The 19,930-nt window shown below is 37.2% G+C and overlaps 2 protein-coding genes across 4 annotated transcripts; both read left to right on the top strand.

Moving 5' to 3' along the window:
- Positions 1-1,194: 1,194 nt before the first annotated feature.
- Positions 1,195-10,410, top strand: carf (calcium responsive transcription factor). Of its 3 annotated transcripts, none has more exons than XM_043249069.1 (14): positions 1,195-2,911; positions 3,565-3,662; positions 4,000-4,164; positions 4,284-4,395; positions 4,501-4,621; positions 4,758-4,839; positions 5,054-5,243; positions 5,998-6,118; positions 6,197-6,340; positions 6,436-6,928; positions 7,022-7,091; positions 7,823-7,935; positions 8,591-8,831; positions 8,923-10,410. In XM_043249069.1, the coding sequence occupies exons 2-14, from the start codon at positions 3,576-3,578 to the stop codon at positions 8,958-8,960; spliced, it is 1,977 nt and encodes a 658-aa protein (XP_043105004.1). In that variant the 5' UTR covers positions 1,195-2,911; positions 3,565-3,575; the 3' UTR covers positions 8,961-10,410. The 3 variants fall into 3 exon arrangements, with proteins under 3 accessions (XP_043105004.1, XP_043105003.1, XP_043105005.1); XM_043249070.1 differs by having other exon boundaries at positions 1,235-3,662; positions 6,436-6,690; positions 6,772-6,928; XM_043249068.1 differs by having other exon boundaries at positions 1,195-3,662.
- Positions 10,411-13,278: 2,868 nt separating this feature from the next.
- Positions 13,279-18,918, top strand: LOC122351474 (potassium/sodium hyperpolarization-activated cyclic nucleotide-gated channel 1). The gene is made up of 10 exons (XM_043248551.1): positions 13,279-13,391; positions 14,353-14,548; positions 14,650-14,751; positions 14,841-14,978; positions 15,389-15,550; positions 15,635-15,728; positions 16,001-16,128; positions 16,198-16,329; positions 16,446-16,683; positions 17,529-18,918. Exons 1-10 carry the CDS (start codon positions 13,279-13,281, stop codon positions 17,738-17,740), a joined length of 1,515 nt encoding a protein of 504 aa, XP_043104486.1. The 3' UTR covers positions 17,741-18,918.
- Positions 18,919-19,930: the final 1,012 nt, after the last annotated feature.

Raw genomic sequence — 19,930 nt, 5'->3', positions numbered from 1 at the left:
TTTTTTTGACAAATTGGTGTCAAATGTTTGTAAAGAGGGAAATTTGAATATCTCGTTTTTGCACTCCGATGCTTTATGAAAAAACGAAAAGTCTAAAATTTTAAATTTGACAGATGAGTGAAAAAACAGTTTTTGCCTGCAGTGTCTCCCCATAAAATACAAATAAATTGTACTTTCCTCAAACTTCTGAACAGTAGTACAGGTGTATCAAGCTGATATGCCATACACTATTTCAGACAAACAAAAAATTAATACATATACATGATATATTTTCAAATTGTAAACATGCATGTGTTTGTATTTATACATAATAAATATACACAGAAATATTTACATATATAAACAAAAACTTTGGATGCAATAAATCGTTTGACTAGCATGTTTACATGCCCTGATCAGAAAAGTACATCGGAATCACATTTCTAATCAATGATTGTAACTGATAATGGCTTAGAATCGTCTGATATCGATCGCTTTGATCCACTAAAAGTAACACGCAGGCTGATGAATGAGTCTCCTGTGGACGCATCGGCGTGAGAGTGATACGGAGCCGTGGCTCAAGCGTGCTCTTGTGTGTTCAATAAGTGTAGCTGAAAGGTGTTTGAAATGGTTCAGTCATGCAAACTCTTCATCGTCGTCCACTGACGCCCCTTCCCTCCCTCCCTCTCTTTTTTTGTGAGGTCTTTTGTGAATGTAGGGGCAAAAATGTTCACACGGAGGGCAGTCCAAACAGGGGCTTTTTCCCCAGTGACTCCCTGCCCACCTCATCCCCCACCGGAGACGGGCCATTACACAGCACTATTTCAGGTCACACACAGAGATCAATCCCACAATGCATCAGCACCTCGTTGCATTTAAACCCCGCGGACGCATAATGAACCTATGAAATGAAATTGTGCAGTACATTGTAAAACGAACACAGGCAGGCTGTGGTTGGCGAAACATACAAAATTGCAGTAAAAAAACTTTTTTACTTACAAAACTGTATTTTGCTGTAAAACTTCAGGAGTTTTCCTGTTAAGTGAAAACTTACTACTAATCAATTAACAGTTTTTTCCCCATAGAATTTGTATCCCTTATGAAATGAAAAAAAAAATGTAACCATGGTTTTACAGCAAACAAAGTGACTTTTCTAGACTAACCATAGTTTAATCATAGTACTTGTAGTCTGTAAATAGTAATCAATGCACTAAAAAAACCTCGGTTACTGCACTTTTACTACAATAAAACCATGATTACTTTATATAATTCATAAGAGACAGCCTTTTACCGTTACTTGTTACTTGTTTTTACTAATGCATGGTCTTATAGGCACTCTTTTGTCATAAACTTTATTTAAAACTAAAATAGGGGACAGGGCCTGAAAGATGCATGTCCAAGGGGAGCCCACATAATTGGACGTGGCGTGTGTTACAGCCTCACAGGGGGTTTCTGACCGAATGCACTGAGAAATATAACATCTTCATAATAAGTCTGTGAATGCAACTCAATGCCAGAACTTTCTCCTGGACAAACAGCAAATTGTTCTCCCTGTGAGTCTGTTTCTCCGTTCTAGAGCCCAAAATGAGTCTGCTGACATGTTCCGTCAAAACCCCAGAGACTGAGGCTGAGCGCGAGCAGGCCGGACTCCCCTCGGAGGCCCCGGGGCCGCTCACGCTCTAATCTCGCTCCCAGCCTGGGATCACGGGCCCAGATTCCTCGCGTTTTCTTTTCGCTCCGAGCGTGCAAGACTCATTGTTACAGGCTCAGCTCAAACACCGTCCTGTTAGTTTAAACCTCACAAAGGATCAGCTGCTTCAACACAGTCATACAGGATCCTCCAGGTCTGTGGCAGCCGTAGATCTGTTCCTGTTTGGTTTTTCCACAGGAATGCGGAGAGGCGACTTTGCTGTGCGTAACATTTGAGAACTGCCATTTAAGTCTCACACTTATACAATAAGATGCAAGATTTGTGAACTTTCAGGGGTGTTGAAGGCATGCGTCTTGTTGTTTGTTAAGGCGTATAGCGCCCCTTACCGGTGAGAAGCAGTTTATGTATAACCTGCGTTTATTTTACTTGTTCATCATTTATGTCCAAACGTACAGAAAACTATAAACAGGGAAACTATATTTCTTAAAAAAACAAATAATACATTAAAACAGCATGGCATAAAGGTCTTAATTTTGCAAAATTACATTCATTTCTTTCTCACTCATTCATAAACCCGTGCCTGTCATATTCAAATTACACGTATGTGATCCTGGACCACAAACCAAGTGTCGAGTTATAAAAAAAAAAAAAAGTTACTAAATGAATAATCATTGATGTATGATTTGTTAGGGTAGGACAACATTTCGCTGATATACGACTATCTGAAAATCGCCTTTTAAAGTAGTCCAAACTCCTTAGCAATGCATATTAGGCTACTAATCAACTAATCAAGTTTTGATATAGGCGTATAGTAGGAATTATAGGCCACTTGAACATCTTTCTTAAAGATTACTTCCGTTCACAAAAGCCCAGGAAGTCAAAGTGAATTGGTTTACCCACCAATTGCTTATATGTGTGTTCTGTACATTTTACTTTCACTCCCATATATTTGCATTGTTACCTAACAATTTTAGTAAAATATTCTTATGCAGATTAAATTTGACTGTTTCACTATGAATGTGCAAAACGTACAAAAAAGAGATCAATTTATCTAAATAGCACACTGAAATATAACGGTCTGATAGTATTAGCGAAAGGATTAAAAAGTTTTTTTGTATAAACGTGCACTTGTCATCTATAAATGAACGAAATAAAGCACCTTTCCGAGTTCAAAGTGAAAGAAAGCGTGTGTCCTACGGAAGCCGTGAGGACTCAACCCTACAGGCGGGTGATGCGCAGCTGACGCGTTTTTCGACGCGAGGAATCCTGGACGAAGACGAGGTTGAGTAGACTCGTTTTCAATTTAGCGTCCTTCCTGTATATAAAGCCTGGGCTCGGCGTTACCCCGCTCGTCGGGGAGCGCTGTCGGAGCGCGGCGACTCGGAAAAAATATACATTTAGTTAACGCTGGAGCTCTAGTTTTCTTTCGTTTATACGCTTTGTGTTTTCACGAAACTGCCGCGCTAGCTAGCACTGATCCAATATGGCGTTTATGTTTAAAAAAATGTTAATTTGTCCCATTTGTATAACGGTCTTCGGTCCATAAAGCAAATTATATTAAATTACACCACTCGAAAAGCATAAGAACACTACAAATTGCTGCCTAATATGAAATATAAGTACGATCAATCAGTGATTTCAAATAATCAATAGCAGATTCACCATTACTGCTGCTATTACTGCAATCAAAACAATTAACTTGACATCTAACGAGATGGGCAGTTTTATAGAGATATATAGCTTACATATACTTGAACTAAATGTGAGTAGCATTGTAAATATCTAAAGCGTTCGGTTTGGCACCAGTGAAGATATTTTTTGTCCTTATTTACTGAATTCACAAAAATATTACAACGTGTCAATAGAAATTCTGCAGATTTGTAGGTTATCTTTGGCTTAGGCTCTTGATTTAGAGTGATGTGTATGTCTGTCAGATTGAGAATAAATGGAGGAGGAAGAGAGAGATGTGGAGGATGTTCTTCAGTCTGAAGAGAGAGAGGATGCTCGGCCTGAACTCACAGGAGATGGGCTGGTAAGGATATGTGTAGACAAGTAAAAATAATGAACAGTGCTGAATAATCACTGAAAGATCACGTAAAATGGACACTAACACGCGAAAAAAATTAACAAAATCAATAATTTTTAGGACAGAAATGATCCTAAAAATCTCATGCATTGTCTTTTACTCCACGCAGAGTATAATTTCTTACCAGTTTTATGACTGCTGCCTTTTTTTGAGAGTCTTCCTGAGATATAGGCTGTTGTTAAATATTAAAGGACAGTAAATAAATCGTAATGCACACAATATTTGTGAATTATCAGGTCTCTGTGTTTTATGTACTTTTTATTGTTTCGCTGTGATGTTTTAGCAACACGACAAAAACTCAAATGCTGAAGAAAATGCAAAGCTTCCACCAGTCATTCCAGCCTCAGAAACTGTAGCAGCCAATCAGAAGCCTTCCACGGTCCCGACGCAAACAGAAAACTTAATTATACTTGACCAAAACGGACATCCTGTTCAATATGATCGCGTGGTAAGGCGACCCATCACCATAACCTTCTATTACTCACACACTAAACGACATGCATATCACCCACCATCTTTAATCAGTCACCGGATATGTTTGAGCTTGCGGATGTTTTTTTCCCCCAGGTGATTTTGACAGGGGGGAATGGACAATTATTTGGCGTCCCGTCTGTGTCTATGGGGGCTGCTCAGATGTTACTACCTCACGGTCAGCTGTTGAATGTAGCAAAGTCATCAGGTCATTATTTGGATTATATCTAAATATACTAAAATATACTGAATATATATACATAGTGAAAGGATTCTTTCCAGTTCTACCATTTCTTTGTGTTTTCTAAAACAGGTGTCTTTGTGGAGAAAAGACAGCAGACAATCATCACATCCATAAAAGACAGTGATGGCACTCATAGTTTAGCTGCAGTGGCAGCTCAGAATGTCACTGGTGTTAAAATTCAGAGGAGAAGGTCAGTGCGCCTTGTTTGCACATCATTTTTGCCTATGTTTATGAAAGGCACCATATTTTGGCCCAATTTAACCCTTTGTTGTACCAAAAGGAAATGGCTTCAGCTGCAATTATTGATTGTTCTTTGTGTATTTCAGTCCTTCTGATGTGTTTGAGCCTCCAGTGAAGCCACTTCCACCAGGCACACCAAACTGGGCTCTGAGACTGCGCCGGTGTGAGGTTTGTCCAGGAGAAATCGGCTAAATTAAATTCTTTGACCGAGCGTTAACTTGTGATAATGCAAAAAATGAAACGTGAAGTGTGATGTGCGTGGAAATGGATTAAATGCATTATAAAGTCTTATGTGTAGAGCCAGTAACAGCCTTCTGTCAATCAACCCCATTTCTGTGTAATATGGTTTGTAATATCTTTTTTTTTTTTACGATGGGAGCAGAAGATCGGTGACTCGTACCGTGGTTACTGTAACACAGAGGCCGAGCTGGAGGCCATTCTGCTTCTACACAAGCAGCAGACCCACACGGTGTTTGGCACCCGGCAGTCACCCTCACCGGCTAAACCTGCCACCAGACTCATGTGGAAATCACAGTATGTGCCCTACGATGGCATCCCATTTGTTAATGCAGGTAATCGGCCCCTTTTTGCTTTGATTTCTTCCCCCAAATGCTGGTCTTTTGAACACTCTGTTTATCAAAGAATTCTAAAGAAATATTTTACAATTTTCATAGACATATTAGGCAGCACAACTGCTTCAAACATCGATAATAAGAAGAAATTTTCAAGTTCTGAAGGCCACTTAAAGGGATACTCCACTCCAAAATGAAATTTATGTCATTAACCACTTACTCACATGTTGTTCCAAAGATGAAGAAAACCTTTTTACGGGTTTGGAACGACTCGAGGGTAAGTGATTAATGACAAATGTTTTATTTTGGGGTGGAGTAACCTCTTAATGTAATGTAATGACTGCTTATTACCAATCAGCTCGGGCAACACAGGAAACATTCTATTTTAAAATTAATTGAACTATAAAGCATTTATTTTAAATTATAATAATATCTCACGATTTTACTGTTTTTACTGCCGTGGTGAGCATAACAAACATTTGAACATATATGTATATGAATTTAAAATGTCTTTGGGTACACCAATCAAATAATTTGTGATTTATCTTGCATTTGCAAATGTGTCCAAAATTATTATTTTTTAAAATCAAACAATCAAAACAAAAAAAAGCGTGCTAGCAATGGGAAGCAGAATTAGCACACATTTTTGTTACCATTTTTGTTAAAGCTTGACGGAATGCTGTTGAGGATAATGTCACAGTTTTACAATATGCTTACAAAGTCAGTTTATCTTGATTCCTAACATGGTTTTAAGGAAGCAGAGCTATCGTGATGGAATGTCAGTTTGGTCCACGGAGGAAGGGCGCTCAACCCAAAAAAGGGTCTGATCAAGAAGCGAATCAAAACATCTTCTACAAAGCAACCTGCCCTGCCAGGTACGCAACCTTCCCTTGAGCCAAGCACAATTTTTTTTCTGTGTACATTATGGCTCAATAATATTTGACCGTTTTCAGAATATATATAAAAAAAGTACGAAAATTCTTGGAGTACAAGGTTCCGACAGATCCCAAAGTGGACAAGAAGGTAGTTCGGCAAGAGCAGGAGAAAGCCTTCTTCAACCTCAAGAAGACTTTATGGGATGTTGGAGGTGTTGTAAGGTATAAACATTTTGCCAGCACAGTTAAAAAAAAAAAAATAAAAAAATCCTTGACATGACTCCAGAGTTTGCTTTAACCGTTTACATCCGTGACAGGTATTACATCCAGCTCCCCACAGAGAAAGCCCACCTCTACCACGACGTGGACACTGCAAACCTGCCACCACTTCCAGAGCAGATCTGCTTCGCAGAGGAACAACTAAATGAAGAGGAAGAGAGAGAGGAGCTGGACGTCCTGATGGAAGATGAAACACCTCTGCCCTCTCGACTACACCCGCTCGTAGCAGAGAAGATCTGCGAGTTGGTGGCACAAGGTCATAGTGAGGTTTACACCGTCCGCAAGCAGCTCAGGTATGACTCGGAGGCTTTCAAATCTCCCTGCTTTCATTTGCTGAAAAGCTATTTACTGTTGCTTCGTGAACGCCCTGGCAGGAGGTTTGTGGAACGTGAGATGTTCAAATCGGAGGAAGTGCCTGAGAGACACAATCTGTGTTACTTTCCCACCGTCAATGACATCAAGAACCACATCCACGAGGCACAGAAAGCTCTTCAGATGCCTGCGGGACCACTGGCTACCACAGACACAGAAGTGTGGATTTTTATTGGTTGATATGCTTAATAAGAACATATATGCAAGCTATTTTCTGTAGTAAACCTTTATTTGTGCGTGTGTGTATCGCAGTGGAAAGCAGAGGCTAATAACTTGCTTCCAGAGACTTTGACCTTGACCCTGACTCCTGCTACTGTGGGCGGTAAAATACTGTTGAAATGTTGTTTAAAATTTGAGCTGGTTTATTAAAACAATAAATGGTTAATGTGTTATGGCTGGAATGCATTACATAACATTTAGGAGAATTTTGCCTCATTTTGCAGTCTGGAGGAGTCGAAGAAGCTAACGCTGAAATCCAGCCTGCAGATGCAGTCAGAGCTGGCAGATTTTACAAAAAAATCGCATAGTATATGAAAGGCACAGACTCGGATTATTAATTATGATCATCACAATTCACAGTGAATGATGATTGTTTGAAGCTACCGCATGCAATATTTCTGGCTGAAAGTAAGCTAAAACAACTCGTTTTTCTACAGTATTAAGTCGAAAATGTGAACTACACATCAGATTGGTTTCGTCTTTAAATAAAAAAGTAAAAAAAATGCATAGCATTATAATGCTATACTAAAACCAAAAATAAAACAATGCAAAAACCCTTGTTTTTCATTAATCATGTAGAAAGAAAGGACACAACGTAAACATACAGAATAACATTTTGAACTATTAATTGGCTCTTTGAACAATTATGCAATTGTGGCATCTGTAATTGTAATTGTGATTTAGATATTTTAAGTGCCTGAGAGCCTGTAACCAGTGTATTTGTGTATTGTATTCCAGTAAAGAGAGTGGTGGAAAGTCAAAGTACCAAACTGTCAAAGTATAATCATTGTTTACCCTGCCACACTATCTAGCGTTCTTCTGTTACATTGACAGTATCCTCTCAGAAGGAAGGGCTCCTGGAAGGAAGCGACACTCTTTCTCCAGAGGCTGTTCAGCTCTTCAGCTCCCTCACCTCACTGCAGCCCAAGATCTTTGCACATCTCCAGGTGAGCATTTCCTGAACTGAAGCACATTTTTACTCTATTAGCTTGCTTTAAAAGTACATTAATATGCCATTTAAACATATATAATTAGATGTTTATGTCTCTTTAAAGCATGTTTTTTCAGTTCTGAATTCAAATGGAAAAAAAATTATTGGGGTGCATAAATTCATGTTTCAAAATGATTAACTGAGCTGATAACATAATGAAGAAAAAAAAACATTAAAATCATTAAATAATTATTCGTTTTGGCATACTTTTTTATTATTTCTTAAAGAAATATTTAACCAATACTGCTTCACTGCTTATTCATTTTGACTTAAATTTTTTCAATGGTTGCTATTTTAAATTTTCATGGTGACAACTTATAAATCTATAAGTATTGTATTTCTTAAATCAATTGTTTCTCCACACAAACAACAGCGGCCAACTTCTCTGTTCTTTTTACTTGAAATATTTTCTTAAAACCTGCTTCACTACATTTGACAAACTTTTATTCCGGCAAGACCAACAAATTAACAACATAAAACAGGAAATGATTCCTTAGAGACTGCGCACAAAGGTCAATAGTTTGTTGGTTTGGCTTACTGTAATGACAAGGAAAAGGTTAGTTCACATTGTCGATATCATGTGGTAAAAAAAATGTGCTCTTGTCTGACAGGCAATCCAGCTACAGCCTGCCTTGTGTCCAGTGGAAGCACCACCAGAAGCTCCACAGCCTGTCCTGCTGAGTCCCTCCCACTTCCTGCAGTCGGGTCCCAGTGCTGGGGAAAGCGTAGCTGTGTGCGACGGCGTGACTCAGCTGGTGAGCGTGGCCTCGGCCGCTGACGGGGGCATAACACAAATCCTGCTGGAGGACGGACAGGCCATTCCTGTCCAGGTTGTGCACCCTGCAAACATAAGTGAGTTCATGGGAGCGTCTTGGTTTTCATGTATTTCTGATTCTAATCAGGAGAACAACAGGTAAAATATATTGTTATTCCTGTTGTTTAGGTTTGACTCCCTCGGCGGAAGAAACTCCAGTAAACTGAGTGAGAGGCTGGAAATACAGCAATGGGGAAAGAAGAGGACCTTCTGAGCTCTTGACCGCTGGAGGATTCATTCACTGTATCATGTACAGTATTATGTAAACATGGACTTGTATGCAATATTGATATGTTGTTTGTTAGTTTTTTTTTTTAATGATTGCTATTTTAAGTTATTATGGTGACACCAAGAGGACAAAAAAAGTCTAACTAAATAAATGAGACCAGAATTAAATATTTAAAGGTTAACATCTTTTATTTCAGAGGACATGGTTATACACCGAACTAAGGCACTTTTGTTTATTATCTTTTTGATTAGAAGCCTAATGGATCGTTGTGGTGGACATTTTAGGAGGGCCGGTTTATTTGTAGAATTATTTAAATGCAGTATATTGCTAATTGCTTATTCATGCTGGTTCTTTGCTGGTTTAAGCTGGTCTTTTGCTGGTTTATGCCGGTCACGTCCTGGCAAAGGACCAGCTTAAACCAGCATCCCAGTTTCAAAACATTCCTAACCAGCATATGCCGTTTTTTTAATATTTATCTTTTATACTGCAACTTCCGCTTTAGTCAGTGTCAGATGTTGGTGATTAGCATACATTTAAACAGCCCCAGTGCACTTTTATTTTTGTCCCAGGACAGATTAGGAAAAATATTATTAGTGTTATCCATTAGGATGAAGGCAAAAATTGAAGGAGGGAGCACATGTCGTGTCTATCCAGCATTCCTCTGGAGCAGCCTTTATTTAAAAAGACTGGGGACGTGTTCTCCACATGCAGGCCAAATGTACTTGACCATGCCGTCATAATGACTTTTTCCTGCCAACAGAAGCCAGCGGTTCTCTTCTTGTTGGAGCTTTGCCTCAAAAAAAAAGCTGGAAGGTAAATTCAAGCTCACTTCTTCTCTCAAAAGCGCAACAAGGGATTTAGTTGGAAATATATATATATATATATATATATATATATATATATATATATATATATATATATATATATGAGACTATTCTCTGGTATAGATCAGTGCTGGAAACACATACATTGGCGTCACCTGCTGGTCAGAATTCTGTAAATGAATCGAAAACGCTGTCCAAATCTGCATGAAGGCACCTTTCACAAACCAATTGCAATATTTGAGGTAATTAGTCTTATGTTTTGCCATTATTATTACTATTTAATGATGTTATTATAGAAGTTAGTGTGAATATGGATGAAACAATTGTAGGTTTTGTTGGTGCGATCATTGTCCGAGCAATAACCACGGTTTTACGATTACGCATTCGATCATTTCACAACATTATCGTGCATAAAATCGCATGAAGACTTTTTAGATATTAAAGTGTTATTTATTGCTGGCTTTTGGAACATAAATAATACAGTTACCAACAATACGGCACAAAATAATAATAAAAGGCAAAGAAATGTCCATCTCTCCCACTGAAATAAAAAAGGTGACCTCTGCTCTGTAAACATGCCTGACTTTATTTCTCTTTTGAATATAAAAATGGAAATAGATCACAAATAGGCCTTTTTAATGTTTTTAATTTTTACATTTTTTACATTTCATTGGACCTGGGCTAGAGAATTTGGAAAAAATTGGCTTACCATGGTTTTTACTACAAAATATTAAAAACAGTGTTATTATTAATAATACGACTAATATGACTAATGTTACTAAAGATTCATATTTCAGATAAATGCTGTTCTTCTGAAGTTTCTATTCAAATATTTTTGTTTTCAAAACAACATTATTCGTGGCAGTGACTCTAGCCCCCTGTGCATGGCCCTCCTGAGAGCAGCAATGCTGTGTTTGAAGAGTTCAAACCAAATCTGAGTTTATTAAATCATGTCTCTGGAATGAATAATATTCCCCATTGCCTTTTAATTTTTTTTTTGTTATTCTAAATAATGCATCTTGCAAGGTCTTTGTTAATTGTTTATCATTTACATGTTATTTTATTTTGCATAGTCAATCCTGTAATGGAAAATTTTAAAACCCACTAACTACATACAAAGACAAATTACACATTTAATCTATATTAATTTAATGCATCTACATCATATATATATATATATATATATATATATATATATATATATATATATATATATATATATATATATATATATCTAATTACTTCTCTTTTAAGATGTAATCACTAGTTTGTGAGGTAGAATATGATTGTGATCTTGTGTAAGAATAAAAGAATACGAGACTGCTGCAGAAGAAAAACAACATCTTATGGAGACTGTGTACCAGGAACGGGTTGATGTGAGAATAACCAGGCATCATAAGGTGGGGTGATGTGTTTCAGCTCTTTTCATTGGTCAGTTGGGGATTTTTTTTTCTTGTATCTTTGAAATTTATACTCTTGACTTTAAAGACTCTGGTCAGTGAGCCTCACCCCTATCTTTTTGCTCGCAGACACAAGCAGTGTGTAAACCAGATCATTCTCAGTTTTCACAATTAGTTTATTACTTCGATTAATAAGAAATTCCCTGACATTCCAAATTATTTTCTGTCATTACCAGAAAGTTGCCATGCCCACACAAAATGGCTCAGTGGCGCATCTGCTGGCTGCTCTGATTGATAGTATGTTATACCTTAAAGGAACAGTTCACCCAAAAATCAGTTCTACATGTAATGAGTTTTTTGTGCTATGAACTTTAGTAGGTGGGAAAAATGTCATTGTTTCTGACCAAAAATGATTCCTGTGTCACAGTTACAGGATCAAACTAACGCAGAACATCACTGTTTGTTCATCTTGAACAGCGGGGAGGAAAAGCAGTAGCATCGTTTATTACATTCATGAGCAGAACATTTTAGAAACTCATATATGAGAGGCTATATTAGCCATCAGGCTTTGACAAGGTGGTTGTCTTTCTCTTTCAGAAGATGACAGAAGAGTGGATCTGATAGACCTACTTGAGTGTGTGTGTGTGTGTGTGTGTGTGTGTGTGTGTGTGTGTGTGTGTGTGCATAAAGAAATCAGAGGGAACAGATCTTTGTCAGCTTAGACATCATACTAGGGCAAGCTATTTTAGTTTAAAATATTACCAGCGTTAAGTCCAATTCACACTAAAAATAATAACTATAAACATAATTATATTACTGTCCACATCCACGATATTATCTGTTCTAAGTGCATTTATTCTTAATTTATCAAGCTTGTTATAGCAAAATTAATTTTGACTGGGTGTCATTGTTTTATTGTTTTGGGGGAAAAAAAACTTCTAAAAGTGATCATTTCTATCTTTTAGCTGTAGTTTGGACTACTCTATGCAAATGATTTTATAACATTATTGTTATCTTTATAGTTATCGTCCTTGATGTGAATTGGCCTTGCTCATTGTTATTTCATTTTTCTTAGTAATAACAATCAGAGGCAGAAAAGGACACAAATACTTGGGTGAAAGTACAGATAGTACTAGTCAAACATCACTCTATTACAAGTGTAAGTTGTGAACACATATTTTTATTTGAGTGAAAGTATAGCGCTTGCTTTTAAAAGTACCTAAGTATCATGAGTAAATGTCCCGTCAATGCATAGTAGCAAGACTGACTAGTTTATAATATCTGTGTAATAAAGAGCTTATTAATCAGAGGAATAGGAGTATTAAATGGAAGAAGACGTCTCCCGCAGGTTGGACGACGAGGTTTTGAAGACTGTGAAAAAGTTAGTTTTATCCAAACAAAGCAAACATTTGAAACAAACTGAGTCTTTAATCTTTTCACAAGTGTCCATGGATGCACGAACTGCGCTGAAGAGACATATTCATCCATTTTGCCATCAGTTGTTTTTGACAGGAGGATTAAAAAAGAATAATCTGAAAATTGTTAAAGTTCACGTGACCCTTCGAAAGCAGTTAGTGACTTTCCGTAGGCTGTCTATGACCCTTTAAATCGTCAATTTAATCGGTTCGTTAAAACGGTTGATTCATTCAGAAACGAAAGAAGAGCCTGTGCGATTGGTTCACTGAATTGTTGATTCACTCGATTCCTTTAAAAACGTGTATTCATTAATGAAACACTGCCGTCTGTTGGCTGGACACGTTCGCGAGAAAAAAAATCACACTTTTACCTATTTTTGTCTTTCTAGCAGTCAATGATGTTTCTGAAAGAAAGCACGCAGCTTTCACGCGCGTCTATATATATATATATTAAACTTATCAAACTTTTTACTAAAAGTTATTAAAATATAAGTAATCAAAACCTAAATTGTCGTCACTTAACTGTCACGAGCGGAACATATTTGAACATAAATAAGAATATAACGACATAACTGTATCGGAGAAACTACTTGTGATACGTTTTTTCACAAGTCAGGATGAACAGAAATACCTCAAGTGTCCCGGCAAAAACACGATTTGCAGGCGAAATTGGAAAGAAAGAGGAAGATGAAATCTGCCGATGGGTGATTCACCCCCGGAGTCGCATCAGGTACAAAAATTAACAGACTCCATTAGTCTTCCTTATGTAATTGCTATTAATGACACTATTATAAATGGTAGGCTACTAAATGATTACTTAGGCATTATTTGCATGGTATGACAGTGTTTCCCATACACTGATTTATTTGTGGTGACGCACTACAATATCAAAACTAATCGCCAAAGGCTTTGACTTCGCTGAATAAACACGAGCCAGGTGTTTTATATCAAGTCTCTTTAAGACAGTCATGTCACTCAGCGGCCATCTTTGAAACGCCTCTGGGCATTCAACTTGCAGCTGTCTATATATTATTAGAAAACATCACGTTCTCCCAAACTGTTCATTAAGCTTGCGATTAAAATCGTAAAACCAACGAAATCCGACGACAACTGTGCAATAATTGGTGTTTCTTTTTCTGAAATAGCTTTATAAAAAGCTTATTTCTCAGGCGAGACTAGCCAGTGCGCATGCGCAGTCCTAGGCGCGCGTCTCAGAATGCTGTTTCTATAGCAACCTGAAACTTGCGCGTGCGGTGATGAGCTGACCTCACAGATCAGCGATTGGCTATTTTATTTAGAAGGCGGGGTTTCTTGTGGTTGATGGCCATTATAATCGCTGCATTTTCCCCATTCAAAGCTATATTTGTTTATATCACTTGTTTCTTAATGAACTGACTGTCTTTAAAAATGTATTTAATATCTAATAAATCCACTGATCTATAATAGATCAATAGTTCAATGGCTAATTCATCGTTTGCAAGTGAAGCGCTGCTTTTAGTAGAGCGTTACCAGGGAAACCTGATCTCTATACCAGTGAGGAATGAACTTGCTCAAATAAGGTGTAAGCCTGTGGGAGAAAGTTGTATGGCATTATCACAAATAAACAAATATGTTGAGCATGATATGTCAATGTTTCAATAATGCCATGACAGTGATCTGTAAAAATGCTTTTGCTTTTTTCTGTCTTACAGGCATTACTATGTTATGTTTATGGTGATCTTGACATTCGTGAACCTTATAACGATCCCTCTAGACATGGCATTTTCTGAAGACATGCAGGGTACGGCCCACAAATACTGGGTGGCCTTCAATGTATTCTCAGATGCCATGTTTTGCCTTGATGTTGCCATAAATTTTCAAATGGGTATATTCAATGACGACGGTCAGGTAAGAATATGTCCTCGTTGGGTTTTTTATAGTGTAGTATGAATTGTTTATTAAATTATTACTCTTAAAAATGAATACAACACAGTTTTGTTTCTGTCTAGGCCATCCTGGATCCAAAATTAATCAGAAATGATTATTTCAAAAGTTGGTTTTGTCCTGATGTGGTGGCTGCCTTTCCGGTTGACATTGTCATTGTTATTGTGGTAATTTTATGAATGAGTTAATATCACCAAAGACTATCACTCACACTGACCAAACTGTAGAGATGCAATGGATGTCTGATGTGCCACAGGAGCACTTTTATCACGCCGACACTGATTTGCTGATGGCTTCGAAGCTGGTGCGGATACTCATGTTTGCAAGGATTTTCAGTCTGATCCGTTTACTCCGTGTGCCGAAGCTTCTGAGATTCTGCTTTGAGTTGGAAAGTGTACGTTTCCGTTTCGCACACGGTCATGTTTAAGCAGGAAATTGTGAATGGTGATACTGTTTTTTCCCTCCTGCCAGTCGCATTTGCCCACTGTGGGGAAAATATGAAACCAAATTAGGTTCAGGCTGAATTTATATAACTTAATTTTTGATTCTTTTTTTTAAAAGTCACCTATGACCTGATGATTAAGGAATCAGAAAACCACACATAAAAAACCTAAATACATATCAAAAACCTTTAAAACACAAGAACCTCATATAGCTTAAAATAGTTTTAATATAAATATTCAGCAAAAGGATAAGCTGACAATCTCACAGTCAAAATTGTAGTGTTTTCTTACATTTTTCCACCGGCTGCATTTAGTTTGAGACTTTCTGTTCTGACATTGTCTGTGTTATTGGTCCTTCTAGGTCTCTGACATTCAGCTTGAAGAAGTCAAGAAGTTTTTCCGGGTTTTTTTCGTGTTCATGTTGATAATCCTGGTTTGGCACTGGAACACGTGTCTTCACTACTTCATATCTATACTGGAGGAGTTTCCCGACGACTGCTGGGTCATGCAAGACAATATCAAGGTACGTTGCATTTTATATTGCATATGCAGTCATTTATAGATGTGACGCTTAACATATGTTCGTATTTAATTTTATGTTTTGCAGAATACCACTATCGGGGAAAAATACTCCTTTTCTTCCTTCAGAGCTTTCTCTCAACTGGCCTGGATTTCTCCTAAATCTATTCAATCGCCAACTCGTACATCATACTTCATTTCAACATTAAGCAATTTTGAGAAAAGATCGTTTGTTGTTTTTTGGTGCAGAAAAGTAACTTTAAACATGGCATTGGCACCGTTTTTGCTATCAGGATTACGGTTTTTTCAAATCCTATAGCATGAAGTCTAAACGATTTCCACATGCCAGATGGAAAGAAAATGTGGCGTCAGGTTGTGCATGAGCAAGCACTCCTGAATAAGATGCAGAAATGTAGTTTGCAATGAGATAAAAGGATTCTCTTTTGTGTTTCAGGTATGGCAGAGCGGTGGATGGCTCTTGTGAGCATGGTGGTTGGGCTCATCATGGGTTTTGCTCTTATCGCCTGCTTGATCGGAACAGTCGGAAGCATATCTACAACTGGCAATGAATACAAGAAAAAGGTGCACTTAAGTGATTTTTTAAGAGTTTAAAATCAAAAAATGTGTTCATATGACATATAAATATTACAGATCAGCCAGCTGCAGTCGTCCAACATGTTCAAGAAGCTGCCCAGGGCTCTGCGCCTACGTGTCACTGCCCAGTACAAGTGGCAATATGACAAGAAGAACATCCTTGATCTAGTGTCAGAACGGCTGAGAAAGGTTTCTGATTCACTCACATGAACATAGAACCTACACCTCACACCGAAACTAATCACAGCGTCCTGTTTAGAAAGACACGTGTCATAAACAGTATAACTATGTTTTCTCTTTCAAAGGATATGATGAAAGACATGTGCCCCAACTTGCTGAGCAAGAAGTCCACGTTCATGAAGCAAAGCAGAGAGTTTACAGAAGCAATCCTGGTGAAGTTGGACTACGAGTTATTCCACGCAGAAGACGTTATCATTTACCAGGATGATAAAACTGACCACATGTTCTTCATTGAGCATGGACGTGTGCTGGTGAAGAACGAATTTCTCCAAATGGGGCTGAGCGATGGAGACCACTTTGGAGGTGATGTATGAGAACTGTCTGATGTGGCGTTTTGAGATGGTTTTGTCTGAAAATCAAGGCTCTATCCAAAAAGGACAAGTAATGTTTTTTGTGACCACTAAGAAGTGCACTCGATATAGCAGTGTGTGTATATTAGGGGAAAAATATGATATATCTACTATGTTGTGATGTGACCACCATATACATGCAACACTTTCTGTCTGAAACTATATATATAAAACTATATATCTAAAATGAGCATTTTTATCAGGCTCCAATGTTCAAATGGTTAGGTTCAGTAATTTTATGTCAGCAGTTTATAGGTGATTTTCTATGCAATTAGTGCACACACACACACACACACACACACACATATATATATATATATGTATATATATATGTGTGTGTGTGTGTGTGTGCAGAATATATTTGTATACTGTCTGTTTTTGGTATAATATAAAATATAATATATGAATATATAACATTTTTTATATGTGTACTGTATGTCTGTGTATTATATATACATAATAAATATACACAATATACATAATTATATAATGTAAACAAAAACCTTTTATTTTTACATTTACATTTCTTCACTTCGCAGACTCTTTTGTCCAAAGCGATGTACACATGATGACAATAGCAATCAAAACCAACAAAAAAGCAATATGCAAGAGCTGTGAAAACTCTCTATATATTTATATTTTAGGACCATTACTTATAACTATAACTCTATTTGCCTTCTGTGCAGATTACTGTATACATTTGGACCCAGATCTAGCGATTAGTTCAAAGGTGATCTTTGAAACATCAGCACCAGTCCGGTCCAACCGTCCTCATACTCGGTGTGTGTGTTTCTGCAGAGATCAGCTTCCTGTTCGGTGGAAGACAGCTGGCCTCAGTTTCAGCCCTGACCGCCTGCAGTGTCTTCTCTTTGTCATTACAACATTTTGAGGGGATCAAGGAAGAATTTCCAGACATTGTGAAGGAACTGAGGGAAGAAGCTCAGTTGCTCAAAAATGATCTTGAGGGTAAGCCGCTTTCATATACACTGCAGGTGACAGAATCTCTCTGATCGAAGTCAGTTTAACACGCTTTTCACAGCTTTACTTCTGTAATGTTACATATTTGCAAGAGAAACTGAATTGTAATAGAGAAAAAAATGTAGGATGTGACTTGAAACAATTAAATAAGGTACATATTGACATATACACTAAGTAGATATGCTACACACTGATTGCAAAGTGATTGTAATGATTTTATGACTTTATGGTTTTTTTTAAAGGTGTTGGGCTGGAAGAAGTTACATCCGCATCGAACAGTGTGTGACGACGATCAGGATCTTTCAGTTTAATCCACTGAATAACAGTATTTTCTTCATTAATAATTACAAAAATAAAATTGACATTAGATTTATATATTTTTGTGTATAGGTAAGATGCTTAATTCTGTCATTTTTATTTGAATTGTTATTAATGTATATTTTGATGAATAATATAGCAAACAAAAAAAGTTACCGTGTATGTACTTGTAATTTCTGTATTATTACAGTTCAGTCTGTTTATTATATGCTTGCAGACATCATGACACACAGGTCCAGACAAAGATGTTAAATTAATATTTAAAAAAAATACTTAATAAACACATGATTAAATATTTACACCGGACAAATCTTTCAAGCTCCGGACAAAAAAGTAGTATTAATGTAGTCCTTATTTTCATCTCTACTACTCTCATAATCATGCATAAATAATGCAAATGGAAGTCTTAGATATAATATTATTACACTGTTTGATCCATTTAAAATCTAAGACTTTTTTTAATATGACTTTTTTAATGTGTGTGAAAACAAAGAAACCAGAATTCCTGTAAAAATGCTTCTTGTCTGAAACTGAGCTGATAAAACTGGCTGTTATGAATGATTGAAAATGCATCACATAAAAAGAATAAAATAAACCTGCGGAAATATCTTAAATGGAATAACCTTTTCCTCACTGGCAAGCAGGTAAAGAGGCCTGTGGGTTCCCGTGTGTCCTCCAGAGGGCGCAGCTCCTAAAGATAAATCCCCTTTACCACTTCATTTGAATCTTTTTGTACTCCAAATTCTATAATCTTTTCAGTATATTCATTGCAAAGGACCAAAATCAGCCTGTGAAATAGTTTAAATACAAAACAAGACGCATTTCCGAAAGCTTCTGCGAGGGTACGATCAATATCTAGCGGATATATCTGTCCTTCAACAGCAGCTCTGGGATCCTGCAGCAACAGCAATCGTAACGATCAATCATCAGTATTCATGTCGTAATATTCATAAAAAATAACGCAATCTTACCTGTTCTAGAGCAGCTACAATGAGAAGAAGAGCTTGAGTGATCAGCAGCATCTTGATTCAGTCAAATTCCTCTGAAGCTGATACACAACAGGCCAGGGTTTCACAAATACTCTTCACAGGCGTATAACACAGATTTAAGCTCCAAACTGCTTTTTTTACAGTGCAAAATATAAACATAGCAGTTAAGCTGACATAAAGTATGAATGAAATATATATATATATATTGTATGTGACAGAAAAAACTTTAACTATCATAGAGAACTCCAAATTTACCTGGGAATATTGGTTTGTTGTCGTTTTGTTTGAGGAGCAACGCAAAGCTTGATGAAAGCAGCGGCTCACAGCCAGACGACAATCATTAAGCCAAGATACGAGGAAGTTGGCTTTTTTATTTTGAGGTTATTGAACTGTACTGGAGGAGTGAAATTCTACAAATAAGCATACATTCAAGCTGCGTACATTTTTCATTTGTCCAGTTTGTAATTAGCATGTAACAGCATGTTTTTGTCCAGGTTGATCTTCAGTGCTCTTTCCTTACAGTAATCCTCCAGAGCATTTTATACTTCAGAGTGTAGTAGAGAGTGAGGCCTGGGAGGTTGTCTGAGTGGTCCAGAGCTTCTGCCAGCTCGTTGATCGACCTCGATTATATAATATTCAGTGTTTTCCCACCAAGGCCAATTTGTAATAATTTGTTTAGTAGAAAACATGTAAATATTTTATTTGTCCATTACATTTTTTTTCATTGGAGTTTGGAGAGAATGTGTCAGATGTACGTTGTTTTGGAAAAAAGGCAATTTGTGATTTATTGAGTTAAGTTCAGTTGAGTTTATTTGACACAAAAAGTCGCATAACAGAAAAGATAACACAATAAAGTTACAATAACATCCATAATGCTCTGTCTGCTAAATAACCATGTCATTAACCCGAGAAAAA

The sequence above is a fragment of the Puntigrus tetrazona genome, chromosome 9, assembly GCF_018831695.1.
Source record: "Puntigrus tetrazona isolate hp1 chromosome 9, ASM1883169v1, whole genome shotgun sequence".
In the NCBI taxonomy this organism is placed as follows: Eukaryota; Metazoa; Chordata; class Actinopteri; order Cypriniformes; family Cyprinidae; genus Puntigrus; species Puntigrus tetrazona.
Note: the sequence above shows the minus strand (reverse complement) of the source record. Positions and strands in the feature narration are given on the sequence as shown.

Excerpts from the sequence above, each read along its gene's own strand:
- carf (XM_043249069.1), top strand. The coding sequence starts at position 3,576 with ATGGAGGAGGAAGAGAGAGATGTGGAGGATGTTCTTCAGTCTGAAGAG. Across the intron at positions 4,165-4,283 it reads CTGTTCAATATGATCGCGTG|GTGATTTTGACAGGGGGGAA; the intron begins GTAAGGCGACCC and ends TTTTTCCCCCAG. Across the intron at positions 4,840-5,053 it reads TGAGACTGCGCCGGTGTGAG|AAGATCGGTGACTCGTACCG; the intron begins GTTTGTCCAGGA and ends CGATGGGAGCAG.
- LOC122351474 (XM_043248551.1), top strand. The coding sequence starts at position 13,279 with ATGAACAGAAATACCTCAAGTGTCCCGGCAAAAACACGATTTGCAGGC. Across the intron at positions 14,979-15,388 it reads TCTGCTTTGAGTTGGAAAGT|GTCTCTGACATTCAGCTTGA; the intron begins GTACGTTTCCGT and ends TGGTCCTTCTAG. Across the intron at positions 16,330-16,445 it reads TGTCAGAACGGCTGAGAAAG|GATATGATGAAAGACATGTG; the intron begins GTTTCTGATTCA and ends TCTCTTTCAAAG.